Here is a 13,401-nt window from a genome sequence, read left to right on the forward strand (position 1 = left end):
ATGTACAAGTTACACCTTTTGAATGCAATTACTGAAATAAATCAAGTTTTTCAAAATATTCTAATTTACTGGCTTTTACCTGTATATATATGTGTATATATATATATATATATATATATATATATATATATATATATATATATATATATATATATATATATATATATATATATATATATATATATTAGGGCTGCAACTAACGATTAATTTGATAATCGATTAATCTGTCGATTATTACTTCGATTAATCGATTAATAATCGGATAAAGAGACACACTACATTTCTATCCTTTCCAGTATTTTATTGGAAAAAAACAGCATACTGGCACCATACTTATTTTGATTATTGTTTCTCAGCTGTTTGTACATGTTGCAGTTTATAAATAAAGGTTTATTTAAAAAAAAAAAAAAAAAAAAAAAAAAAGCTTCTGCGCATAGCATAGATCCAACGAATCGATGACTAAATTAATCGGCAACTATTTTTATAATCGATTTTAATCGATTTAATCGATTAGTTGTTGCAGCCCTAATATATATATAAATATATATGTGTATATATATATATATATCCAGGCAAAACGAGCCTGTGGGGCGGCACTGTGGCACAACTCTGTGGATGTCCACCTTGCAGACATTACGTATGTAAAAGGTGACTTCCTGTGCTGATGGTCGAATTCAAAGCTTTTATTTCTATTTCTACAACACTTTGGAGGCGATTGTGTTGAACTCTAGGGGTTTTGATAGTTTTTGCAAACATAACATTTGAAGTATTCCCCGCGCCTGTGTTGCAGATTTGACAACCCGGCAGCCGTGAGCCCCGCCCCCGCCAGACAGCTGACCTTCAACTACCTACTTCCTGTCAACGCATGGCTCCTGCTCAACCCCTCCGAGTTGTGCTGCGACTGGACCATGGGCACCATCCCGTTGGTGGAGTCCGCCCTGGACCGGCGCAACTTGGCAACCGTGGTCTTCTACGTGTTGGTGGGCCTGCTGGCGTACAGCAGCGTCACGTGCCAGCACAGCTCTGCCAAGACCGTGGTCATGGTGAGTTGTTGACCATTGCTCCGAGATTACACCACAATATCTGCTAACTTTGGAACCAATCCAACTGTCCCAGCGGTTCAATAAGGGGATGTTTGCAGTATTTACACAGATGCCTAGAGGGCGCCAACTTTCCAACGTCTTCTACATACTATGTCCCGCCCTCAGACGTAATGACGTAACACATGCACGCACATTAGCTTGAGGTGTTTTTAGCTAACAATAGCAGTTTAAAGCTAGCTAGCGTTAGCTGCCACGGAATGTACAAACCCCAAAAGCAGTGAAGTTGTCACGTTGTGTAAATGGTCAATAAAAAGAGAATACAATGATTTGCAAACAATGATTTGCAAACAATGATTTGCTAACAATAGCAGTTTAAAGCTAGTTAGCGTTAGCTGCCACTGAATGCACAAACCCCAAAAGCAGTGAAGTTGTCACGTTGTGTAAATGGTAAATAAAAAGAGAATACAATGATTTGCAAACAATGTTTTGCTAACAATAGCAGTTTAAAGCTAGCTAGCATTAGCTGCCACTGAATGTACAAACCCCAAAAGCAGTGAAGTTGTGACGTTGTGTAAATGGTAAATAAAAAGAGAATACAATGATTTGCAAACAATGATTTGCTAACAATAGCAGTTGCTAACAATAGCAGTTTAAAGCTAGCTAGCGTTAGCTGCCACTGAATGCACAAACTCCAAAAGCAGTGAAGTTGTCACGTTGTGTAAATGGTAAATAAAAAGAGAATACAATGATTTGCTAACAATAGCGGTTGCTAACAATAGCAGTTTAAAGCTAGCTAGCGTTAGCTGCCACTGAATGTACAAACCCCAAAAGCAGTGACGTTGTCACGTTGTGTAAATGGTAAATAAAAAGAGAATACAATGATTTGCAAACAATGATTTGCAAACAATGTTTTGCTAACAATAGCAGTTTAAAGCTAGCTAGCGTTAGCTGCCACTGAATGCACAAACCCCAAAAGCAGTGACGTTGTCACGTTGTGTAAATGGTAAATAAAAAGAGAATACAATGATTTGCAAACAATGATTTGCTAACAATAGCAGTTTAAAGCTAGCTAGCGTTAGCTGCCACGGAATGCACAAACCCCAAAAGCAGTGAAGTTGTCACGTTGTGTAAATGGTAAATAAAAAGAGAATACAATGATTTGCAAACAATGATTTGCTAACAATAGCAGTTGCTAACAATAGCAGTTTAAAGCTAGCTAGCGTTAGCTGCCACTGAATGTACAAACCCCAAAAGCAGTGACGTTGTCACGTTGTGTAAATGGTAAATAAAAAGAGAATACAATGATTTGCAAACAATGATTTGCAAACAATGTTTTGCTAACAATGGCAGTTTAAAGCTAGCTAGCGTTAGCTGCCACTGAATGCACAAACCCCAAAAGCAGTGACGTTGTCACGTTGTGTAAATGGTAAATAAAAAGAGAATACAATGATTTGCAAACAATGATTTGCTAACAATAGCAGTTGCTAACAATAGCAGTTTAAAGCTAGCTAGCGTTAGCTGCCACTGAATGCACAAACCCCAAAAGCAGTGAAGTTGTCACGTTGTGTAAATGGTCAATAAAAAGAGAATACAACAAATCCTTTTCAACTTATATTCAATTGAATAGACTGCAAAGACAAGATACTTAACATTTGAACTGGAAAACTTTATTAGCTCATTTGGAATTTGATGCCTGCAACATGTTTCAAAAAAGCTGGCACAAGTGGCAAAAAAGACTGAGAAAGTTGAGGAATGCTCATCCAACACTTATTTGGAACATCCCACAGGTGAACAGGCTAACTGGGAACAGGTGGGTGCCATTATCGGGTAAAAAAGCAGCTTCCATGAAATACCCGGTGTCAGGTTCAAACACTAATGACATCTATTAAACAAGACAAGAGGCAAAGAATTAAACAGAGACAGAATTCATTTTGGACTCAATTGAGGAGACACGCCTGGACACACTGTACCCTTGTACAGTATCTCAGCCCGCTCTGCCAAAAGATTGTATGCCCCCTTCTCTTATTTTGGACCCTCCCTGACCACATGGCCACCGCTGTTTCCAAAGGACAAAGGTCGCAAAAAAGTTCACAGAAAAGGTCGTAAACAATTCACAGAAAAGGTCAGTTCAAAAAGAGTTCCATAAAATAGTTCAAAAAGAGTTTGTAAAATACTTCATAAAGAGTTCGTCTGGAAATTGGGCAGATCCTGTCATCTCTCCGCTTTGAAGTCCTTGGGCCAGAACAACATCCTTCTGTTGATGACCAGACATGAGAGAAAACAGAAAACCGTTCATGTGGCTCTCCCCCTTACACGGTGGAGTTTTACCAGCCTTACTCTTGGTAAGCCTCAAAGACAGCCTTTTGTCTTCTAGTCAGGAACACAATGTAATACAAAGTTTTTGTGGTAATTTACAAACAATTATTTAACACTCAGTCATTCACAAACAAGGACGGGGTGAGGGTCACCACTTTGTCAACAAATGCCTGAGCAAATTGTTGAACGGTTTAAGAACAACATTTCTCAACCAGCTATTGCAAGGAATTTAGGGATTTCACCATTTACGGTCCGTAATATCATCAAAAGATTCAGAGAACCTGGAGGAATCACTGCGGACCTTGGATCACTCAGGAGGTGCGACATCAGTGTGTAAAGGATATCACCACATGGGCTCAGGAACACTTCAGAAACCCACTGTCAGTAACTACAGTTGGTCGCTACATCTGTAAGTGCAAGTTAAAACTCTACTATGCAAAGCCAAAGCCATTTTATCAACAACACCCAGAAACGCTTCGCTGGGCCCGAGCTCATCTAAGATGGACTGATGCAAAGTGGAAAAGTGTTCTGTGGTCTGACGAGTCCACATTTCAAATTGTTTTTGGAAACTGGACGTCGTGTCCTCCGGACCAAAGAGGAAAAGAACCATCCGGATTGTTGTAGGCGCAAAGTGTAAAAGGCAGCATGTGTGATGGTATGGGGGTGTATTAGTGGCCAAGACATGGGTAACTTACACATCTGTGAAGGCGCCATTAATGCTGAAAGGTACATACAGCTTTTGGAGCGAGCCAGCTCCAGCTCGTGGTGCCCAGGACGAGACTTAAAACCCGGGGAGACAGGGCCTTCTCTGTGATCGGCCCTAAACTCTGGAACACTCTGCCCCTCCATGTTCAAACTGCTTCCACAGTGGAGTGTTTTAAGTCTCGTCTTAAGACCCACTTTTATTCTTTGGCTTTTAACACTACGTGAGTTGTGTGGTCTTCTGTCCTCTGTTGTCCTCTGTGGGTTTTTTTAAATAAATTTTGATGTCTATTTTACTGTTTTAATTGGTTTTACCCTTTAAAATCGTTTTTAATCATATTTATTTTTTATATTGTCTCTGTATTGGTTTTCTATTCATTTATTCTTTGTTTTTATTCAGTCATTGGTGTAGCATAATATTGTTTTTAATATTGTTTTTAATATTGTTTTTAATATCGTTTTTAATATCGTTTTTAATATCGTTTTTAATATTGTTTTTAACATTGTTTTTACTATTGTTTTTAATATTGTTTTTAATATCGTTTTTAATATTGTTTTTAATATCGTTTTTAATATCGTTTTTAATATTGTTTTTAATATCGTTTTTAATATCGTTTTTAATATTGTTTTTGATATCGTTTTTAATATCGTTTTTAATATTGTTTTTAATATTGTTTTTGATATCGTTTTTAATATTGTTTTTAATATTGTTTTTAACATTGTTTTTAATATTGTTTTTAATATCGTTTTTAATACTGTTTTTAATATCGTTTTTAATATCGTTTTTAATATTGTTTTTAACATTGTTTTTACTATTGTTTTTAATATCGTTTTTAATATCGTTTTTAATATTGTTTTTAACATTGTTTTTAATATAGTTTTTAATATCGTTTTTAATATCGTTTTTAATATCGTTTTTAACATGGCTGTGCAGCACTTTGGAAACATTATTGTTGTGTAAATGTGCTATATAAATAAAGTGGATTGGATTGGATTGGATTGGAGCAACATATGTTGCCATCCAAGCAACGTTACCATGGACGCCCCTGCTTATTTCAGCAAGACAATGCCAAGCCACGTGTTAGTGAAAGAGTGCGGGTACTAGACTGGCCTGCCTGTAGTCCAGACCGGTCTCCCATTGAAAATGTGTGAACCTAAAATAGCAGAAGGGAGACCCCCGGACTGTTGAACAACTTAAGCTGTACATCAGAGAATGGGAAAGAATTCCACTTCAAAAATGTGTCTCCTCAGTTCCCAAACCTTTACTGAGTGTTGTTAAAAGGAAAGGCCATGTAACACAGTGGTAAAAATGCCCCTGTGACAACTTTTTTGCAATGTGTTGCAGCCGTTAAATTCTGAGTTAATGCCATCCATCCATCCATTTTCTACCGCTTAGTCCCTTTGGGGTCGCGGGGGGTGCTGGAGGCTATCTCAGCTACAATCGGGCGGAAGGCGGGGTACACCCTGGACAAGTCGCCACCTCATCGCAGGGCTCTGAGTTAATGATTATTTGCAAAAAAAAAAAAAAGTTTCTCAGTGTGAGCATGAAATATCTTGTCTTTGCAGTCTATTCAATTGAATATAAGTTGAAAAGGATTTGTTGTATTCTCTTTTTATTGACCATTTACACAACGTGACAACTTCACTGCTTTTGGCTTTGGTAAATTCCATCATAACATGACTGCAAAGTGTTTGATGCTTGACTTGTGCACGCGCTCCCTGTGTGGACGTGTCGACCAGACCGGGCGAGTGACTGCCCATCATTTTGTCGAAAATGTATGACATCAACTGTGCAATTGTGAAAAATGTAGACAATTGCCAAACAAACGTGTTGTGTTAAACCGCTAATGGTAACTTAAAAGCTCGTCGCTGGCGTTCTTGTTGCATTCGTTGCTTTTAAAAATGTATTTAATTGATTTTAATCATATCTTTTTGAATTGCATTGAAAAAATGCTGAGAAAAGCGCCAAACTTGAGATCTTTTCGTTTCCAATCATTAGATTATTGGGGCAGATGAAAAGATGCGGTCTCAGTCAGTTACTAAAACACATCAGCGCAATATCATTGGGAAGAAGTTGATCACTTTTCTCAGAAGAATAAAACTACAAACCCCGTTTCCATATGAGTTGGGAAATTGTGTTAGATGTAAATATAAACGGAATACAATGATTTGCAAATCCTTTTCAAGCCATATTCAGTTGAATGCACTACAAAGACAACATATTTGATGTTCAAACTCATAAACCTTATTTTTTTTTGCAAATAATAATTAACTTAGAATTTCATGGCTGCAACACGTGCCAAAGTAGTTGGGAAAGGGCATGTTCACCACTGTGTTACATGGCCTTTCCTTTTAACAACACTCAGTAAAGGTTTGGGAACTGAGGAGACACATTTATGAAGTGGAATTATTTCCCATTCTTGCTTGATGTACAGCTTAAGTTGTTCAACAGTCTCCCTTCTCATATTTTAGGCTTCATATTGCACCACACATTTTCAACAGGAGACAGGTCTGGACTACAGGCAGGCCAGTCTAGTACCCGCACTCTTTTACTATGAAGCCACGTTGATGTAACACGTGGCTTGGCATTGTCTTGCTGAAATAAGCAGGGGCGTCCATGGTAACGTTGCTTGGATGGCAACATATGTTGCTCCAAAAGCTGTATGTACCTTTCAGCATTAATGGTGCCTTCACAGATGTGTAAGTTACCCATGTCTTGGGCACTAATACACCCCCATACCATCACACATGCTGCCTTTTACACTTTGCGCCTAGAACAATCCGGATGGTTCTTTTCCTCTTTGGTCCGGAGGACACGACGTCCACAGTTTCCAAAAACAATTTGAAGTGTGGACTCGTCAGACCACAGAACACTTTTCCACTTTGTATCAGTCCATCTTAGATGAGCTCGGGCCCAGCGAAGCCGACGGCGTTTCTGGGTGTTGTTGATAAACGGTTTTGGCCTTGCATAGGAGAGTTTTAACTTGCACTTACAGATGTAGCGACCAACTGTAGTTACTGACAGTGGGTTTCTGAAGTGTTTCTGAGCCCATGTGGTGATATCCTTTACACACCGATGTGGCTTGTTGATGCAGTACAGCCTGAGGGATGGAAGGTCACGGGCTTAGCTGCTTACGTGCAGTGATTTCTCCAGATTCTCTGAACCCTTTGATGATATTACAGAGCGTAGATGGTGAAATCCCTAAATTCCTTGCAATAGCTGCTTGAGAAAGGTTGTTCTTAAACTGTTCAACAATTTGCTCAGGCATTTGTTGACAAAGTGGTGACCCTCGCCCCATCCTTGTTTGTGAATGACTGAGCATTTCATGGAATCTACTTTTATACCCAATCATGGCACCCACCTGTTCCCAATTAGCCTGTTCACCTGTGGGATGTTCCAAATAAGTGTTTGATGAGCATTCCTCAACTTTGTCACTCTTTTTTGCCACCTTTCCCAACTTCTTTGTCACGTGTTGCTGGCATCAAATTCTAAAGTTAATGATTATTTGCAAAAAAAAAAAATGTTTTTCAGTTCAAATAAAGTTCCGAAGTGTAATACAATCCTTTTTTAAACGTCATAAGTGAATTGTCTGTGTTGTAAATAATGTTGCTAATCTGTACTGATGGAATAGTTTGCCACAGTAGTTCAATTACAAGAGGAAAGGTACTAACTAAACCCTGGGCTTTGCCTTCCAGGCCTTGTCTCTGATGGTCCTTCCCTTCATCCCCGCGTCCAACCTCTTCTTCCCCGTGGGATTCGTGGTGGCAGAGAGAGTTCTTTACGTTCCCAGCATGGGCTTCTGTGTGCTGGTTGCTCACGGGTTCAAGATGGCCTCACATACAGGGTGAACCACATTCATCGCAGGCCTCGTCAGCGGGAGAATCAACACACGTTGAATTGTCGTTTTCTTTTGAAAGGTTCCTGAAGAAGATTTCCTGCTTGATGATTGGACTCCTGCTCACCACGCACGCCGTCAAGACTTTCAACAGGAATTGGGACTGGGAGTCGGAATACACTTTGTTCACGTCGGCTCTGAAGGTACCGTGCCAGTAGGACTACGACGTGGCAAATCCTGAAGTCCGAGTGTCGTTCCGCAGGTCAACAAGAACAACGCCAAGCTGTGGAATAATGTCGGCCACGCGCTGGAGAACCAAAACAATTACGCCACAGCACTGCGCTATTTTCTGCAGGCCACCGTTGTGCAGCCAGGTCAGAAACCCCACGCTCTGTCTTTTATTTTGAAGCCAGAAACCCAATGATCTTGTCATTCTATTTTGAAGTTTGAAACCCAATGCTCTCATTACCTTATTTTGAAGTTAGAAACCCAACGCTCTCGTCATTTTATTTTGAAATTAGAAACTCCATGCATTCATTCTTTTATTTTGAAGTTAGAAACCCAATGCTCTCATTATCTTATTTTGAAGTTAGAAACCCAACGCTCTCGTCATTTTATTTTGAAGTTTGAAACCCCATGCATTCATTCTTTTATTTTGAAGTTAGAAACCCAACGCTCTCATCATCTTATTTTGAAGTTAGAAACCCAATGCTCTCATTATCTTATTTTGAAGTTAGAAACCCAACGCTCTCGTCATTTTATTTTGAAGTTTGAAACCCCATGCATTCATTCTTTTATTTTGAAGTTAGAAACCCAACGCTCTCGTCATTTTATTTTGAAATTAGAAACTCCATGCATTCATTCTTTTATTTTGAAGTTAGAAACCCAATGCTCTCATTATCTTATTTTGAAGTTAGAAACCCAACGCTCTCGTCATTTTATTTTGAAGTTTGAAACCCCATGCATTCATTCTTTTATTTTGAAGTTAGAAACCCAACGCTCTCATCATCTTATTTTGAAGTTAGAAACCCAATGCTCTCATTATCTTATTTTGAAGTTAGAAACCCAACGCTCTCGTCATTTTATTTTGAAGTTTGAAACCCCATGCATTCATTCTTTTATTTTGAAGTTAGAAACCCAATGCTCTCATCATCTTATTTTGAAGTTAGAAACCCAACGCTCTCGTCATTTTATTTTGAAGTTTGAAACCCAATGCTCTCATTATCTTATTTTGAAGTTAGAAACCCAACGCTCTCGTCATTTTATTTTGAAATTAGAAACCCCATGCATTCATTTTTTTATTTTGAAGTTAGAAACCCAACGCTCTGATCGTCTTATTTTGAAGTTAGAAACCCAACGCTCTCATTCTTTTATTTTCAAGTTAGAAACCCAATGCTCTCATTCTTTTATTTTGAAGTCAGAAACCCAATGATCTCGTCATTCTATTTTGAAGTTTGAAACCCAATGCTCTCATTATCTTATTTTGAAGTTAGAAACCCAACGCTCTCGTCATTTTATTTTGAAATTAGAAACCCCATGCATTCATTCTTTTATTTTGAAGTTAGAAACCCATCGTCTTATTTTAAAGTTAGAAACCCATCCTTTTATTTTGAAGTTAGAAACCCTACGCTCTCATTCTTTTATTTTGAAGTTAGAAACCCAATGATCTCGTCATTTTATTTTGAAGTTAGAAACCCAACGCTCTCATCATTTTATTTTGAAGTTTGAAACCCAATGCTCTCATCATTTTGTTTTGAAGTTAGAAACCCAACGCTCTCATCATTTTATTTTGAAGTCAGAAACCCAATGATCTTGTCATTCTATTTTGAAGTTTGAAACCCAATGCTCTCATTACCTTATTTTGAAGTTAGAAACCCAACGCTCTCGTCATTTTATTTTGAAATTAGAAACTCCATGCATTCATTCTTTTATTTTGAAGTTAGAAACCCAATGCTCTCATTATCTTATTTTGAAGTTAGAAACCCAACGCTCTCGTCATTTTATTTTGAAGTTTGAAACCCCATGCATTCATTCTTTTATTTTGAAGTTAGAAACCCAACGCTCTCATCATCTTATTTTGAAGTTAGAAACCCAATGCTCTCATTATCTTATTTTGAAGTTAGAAACCCAACGCTCTCGTCATTTTATTTTGAAGTTTGAAACCCCATGCATTCATTCTTTTATTTTGAAGTTAGAAACCCAACGCTCTCGTCATTTTATTTTGAAATTAGAAACTCCATGCATTCATTCTTTTATTTTGAAGTTAGAAACCCAATGCTCTCATTATCTTATTTTGAAGTTAGAAACCCAACGCTCTCGTCATTTTATTTTGAAGTTTGAAACCCCATGCATTCATTCTTTTATTTTGAAGTTAGAAACCCAACGCTCTCATCATCTTATTTTGAAGTTAGAAACCCAATGCTCTCATTATCTTATTTTGAAGTTAGAAACCCAACGCTCTCGTCATTTTATTTTGAAGTTTGAAACCCCATGCATTCATTCTTTTATTTTGAAGTTAGAAACCCAACGCTCTCATCATCTTATTTTGAAGTTAGAAACCCAACGCTCTCGTCATTTTATTTTGAAGTTTGAAACCCAATGCTCTCATTATCTTATTTTGAAGTTAGAAACCCAACGCTCTCGTCATTTTATTTTGAAATTAGAAACCCCATGCATTCATTTTTTTATTTTGAAGTTAGAAACCCAACGCTCTGATCGTCTTATTTTGAAGTTAGAAACCCAACGCTCTCATTCTTTTATTTTCAAGTTAGAAACCCAATGCTCTCATTCTTTTATTTTGAAGTCAGAAACCCAATGATCTCGTCATTCTATTTTGAAGTTTGAAACCCAATGCTCTCATTATCTTATTTTGAAGTTAGAAACCCAACGCTCTCGTCATTTTATTTTGAAATTAGAAACCCCATGCATTCATTCTTTTATTTTGAAGTTAGAAACCCATCGTCTTATTTTAAAGTTAGAAACCCATCCTTTTATTTTGAAGTTAGAAACCCTACGCTCTCATTCTTTTATTTTGAAGTTAGAAACCCAATGATCTCGTCATTTTATTTTGAAGTTAGAAACCCAACGCTCTCATCATTTTATTTTGAAGTTTGAAACCCAATGCTCTCATCATTTTGTTTTGAAGTTAGAAACCCAACGCTCTCATCATTTTATTTTGAAGTTAGAAACCCAACGCTCTCATCATTCTATTTTGAAGTTAGAAACCCAACGCTCTGGTCATTTTATTTTATAGTTAGAAACCCAACACTCATTTTATTTTGAAGTTTGAAACCCATTGATCTCATTCTTTTATTTTGAAGTTTGAAATCCAGTGCTGTCATTCTTTTATTTTGAAGTTAGAAACCCAATGCTCTCATTCTTTTATTTTAAGGTTAAAAACTCAACGCTCTCATCATCTTATTTTGAAGTTAGAAACCCAACGCTCTTGTCATTTTATTTTGAAGTTTGAAACCCAATGCTCTCGTCATTTTATTTTGAAGTTAGAAAACCCACACTCTCATTCTTTTATTTTGAAGTTAGAAACCCAACGCTCTCATCGTCTTATTTTGAAGTTAGAAACCTAATGCTCTCGTCATTTTATTTTGAAGTTTGAAACCCAATGCACTCATCCTTTTATTTTGAAGTTAGAAACCCTACGGTCTCATTCTTTTATTTTGAAGTTAGAAACCCAACGCTCTCATCGTCTTATTTTGAAGTTAGAAACCCAACGCTCTCGTCATTTTATTTTGAAGTTTGAAACGCAATGCACTCATCCTTTTATTTTGAAGTTAGAAACCCTACGCTCTCATTCTTTTATTTTGAAGTTAGAAGCCCAATGATCTCGTCATTTTAATTTGAAGTTTGAAACCCAATGCTCTCAACATTTTATTTTGAAGTTAGAAACCCAACGCTCTCATCATTTTATTTTGAGGTTAGAAACCCAACGCTCTCATTCTTTTATTTTGAAGTTAGAAACCCAACGCTCTCATCATCTTATTTTGAAGTTAGAAACCCAATGCTCTCGTCATTTTATTTTGAAGTTTGAAACCCAATGCTCTCGTCATTTTATTTTGAAGTTAAAAAACCCACACTCTCATTCTTTTATTTTGAAGTTAGAAACCCAACGCTCTCGTCATTTTATTTTGACGTTTGAAACCCAATGCTCTCGTCATTTTATTTTGAAGTTAAAAAACCCCATGCTCTCATTCTTTTATTTTGAAGTTAGAAACCCAACGCTCTCATCATTTTATTTTGAAGTTAAAAACCCAACACTCTGGTCATTTTATTTTATAGTTAGAAACCCAACACTCATTTTATTTTGAAGTTTGAAACCCAGTGCTCTCATTCCTTTATTTTGAAGTTTGAAACCCAGTGCTCTCATTCTTTTATTTTGAAGTTAGAAACCCAACGCTCTCATCATTTTATTTTGAAGTTAGAAACCCAACGCTCTCATCATTTTATTTTGACGTTTGAAACCCAATGCTCTCGTCATTTTATTTTGAAGTTAGAAAACCCACACTCTCATTCTTTTATTTTGAGGTTAGAAACCCAACGCTCTCATTCTTTTATTTTGAAGTTAGAAACCCAACGCTCTGGTCATTTTATTTTGAAGTTAGAAAACCCACACTCTCATTCTTTTATTTTGAAGTTAGAAACCCAACGCTCTCATCGTCTTATTTTGAAGTTAGAAACCCAACGCTCTCGTCATTTTATTTTGAAGTTAAAAAACCCCATGCTCTCATTCTTTTATTTTAAGGTTAAAAACTAAACGCTCATATCATCTTATTTTGAAGTTAGAAACCCAACGCTCTCATCATTTTATTTTGAAGTTTGAAACCCAATGCTCTCTTCATTTTATTTTGAAGTTAAAAAACCCACACTCTCATTCTTTTATTTTGAAGTTAGAAACCCAACGCTCTCGTCATTTTATTTTGACGTTTGAAACCCAATGCTCTCGTCATTTTATTTTGAAGTTAAAAAACCCCATGCTCTCATTCTTTTATTTTGAAGTTAGAAACCCAACGCTCTCATCATTTTATTTTGAAGTTAGAAACCCAACGCTCTCATCATTTTATTTTGAAGTTAAAAACCCAACACTCTGGTCATTTTATTTTATAGTTAGAAACCCAACACTCATTTTATTTTGAAGTTTGAAACCCAGTGCTCTCATTCCTTTATTTTGAAGTTTGAAACCCAGTGCTCTCATTCTTTTATTTTGAAGTTAGAAACCCAACGCTCTCATCATTTTATTTTGAAGTTAGAAACCCAACGCTCTCATCATTTTATTTTGACGTTTGAAACCCAATGCTCTCGTCATTTTATTTTGAAGTTAGAAAACCCACACTCTCATTCTTTTATTTTGAGGTTAGAAACCCAACGCTCTCATTCTTTTATTTTGAAGTTAGAAACCCAACGCTCTGGTCATTTTATTTTATAGTTAGAAAACCAACACTCATTTTATTTTGAAGTTTGAAACCCAATGCTCTCATTCTTTTATTTTAAGG

At 36.9% G+C, this 13,401-nt stretch overlaps 1 protein-coding gene across 1 annotated transcript in view; it reads left to right on the forward strand.

Annotated features, from left to right (window-relative positions):
- tmtc3 (transmembrane O-mannosyltransferase targeting cadherins 3) overlaps positions 1-13,401 on the forward strand; it is a 77,131-nt gene that overhangs the window by 25,328 nt on the left and 38,402 nt on the right. Inside the window, exons 7-10 of the mRNA XM_062061343.1 lie at positions 791-1,043; positions 7,758-7,906; positions 7,980-8,100; positions 8,160-8,271. Of these exons, the coding sequence (XP_061917327.1) occupies positions 791-1,043; positions 7,758-7,906; positions 7,980-8,100; positions 8,160-8,271 (635 nt within the window). The remainder of the gene's footprint in view (positions 1-790; positions 1,044-7,757; positions 7,907-7,979; positions 8,101-8,159; positions 8,272-13,401) is intronic.

Source organism: Entelurus aequoreus, linkage group LG10 (genome assembly GCF_033978785.1).
Source record: "Entelurus aequoreus isolate RoL-2023_Sb linkage group LG10, RoL_Eaeq_v1.1, whole genome shotgun sequence".
Taxonomy (NCBI): domain Eukaryota; kingdom Metazoa; phylum Chordata; class Actinopteri; order Syngnathiformes; family Syngnathidae; genus Entelurus; species Entelurus aequoreus.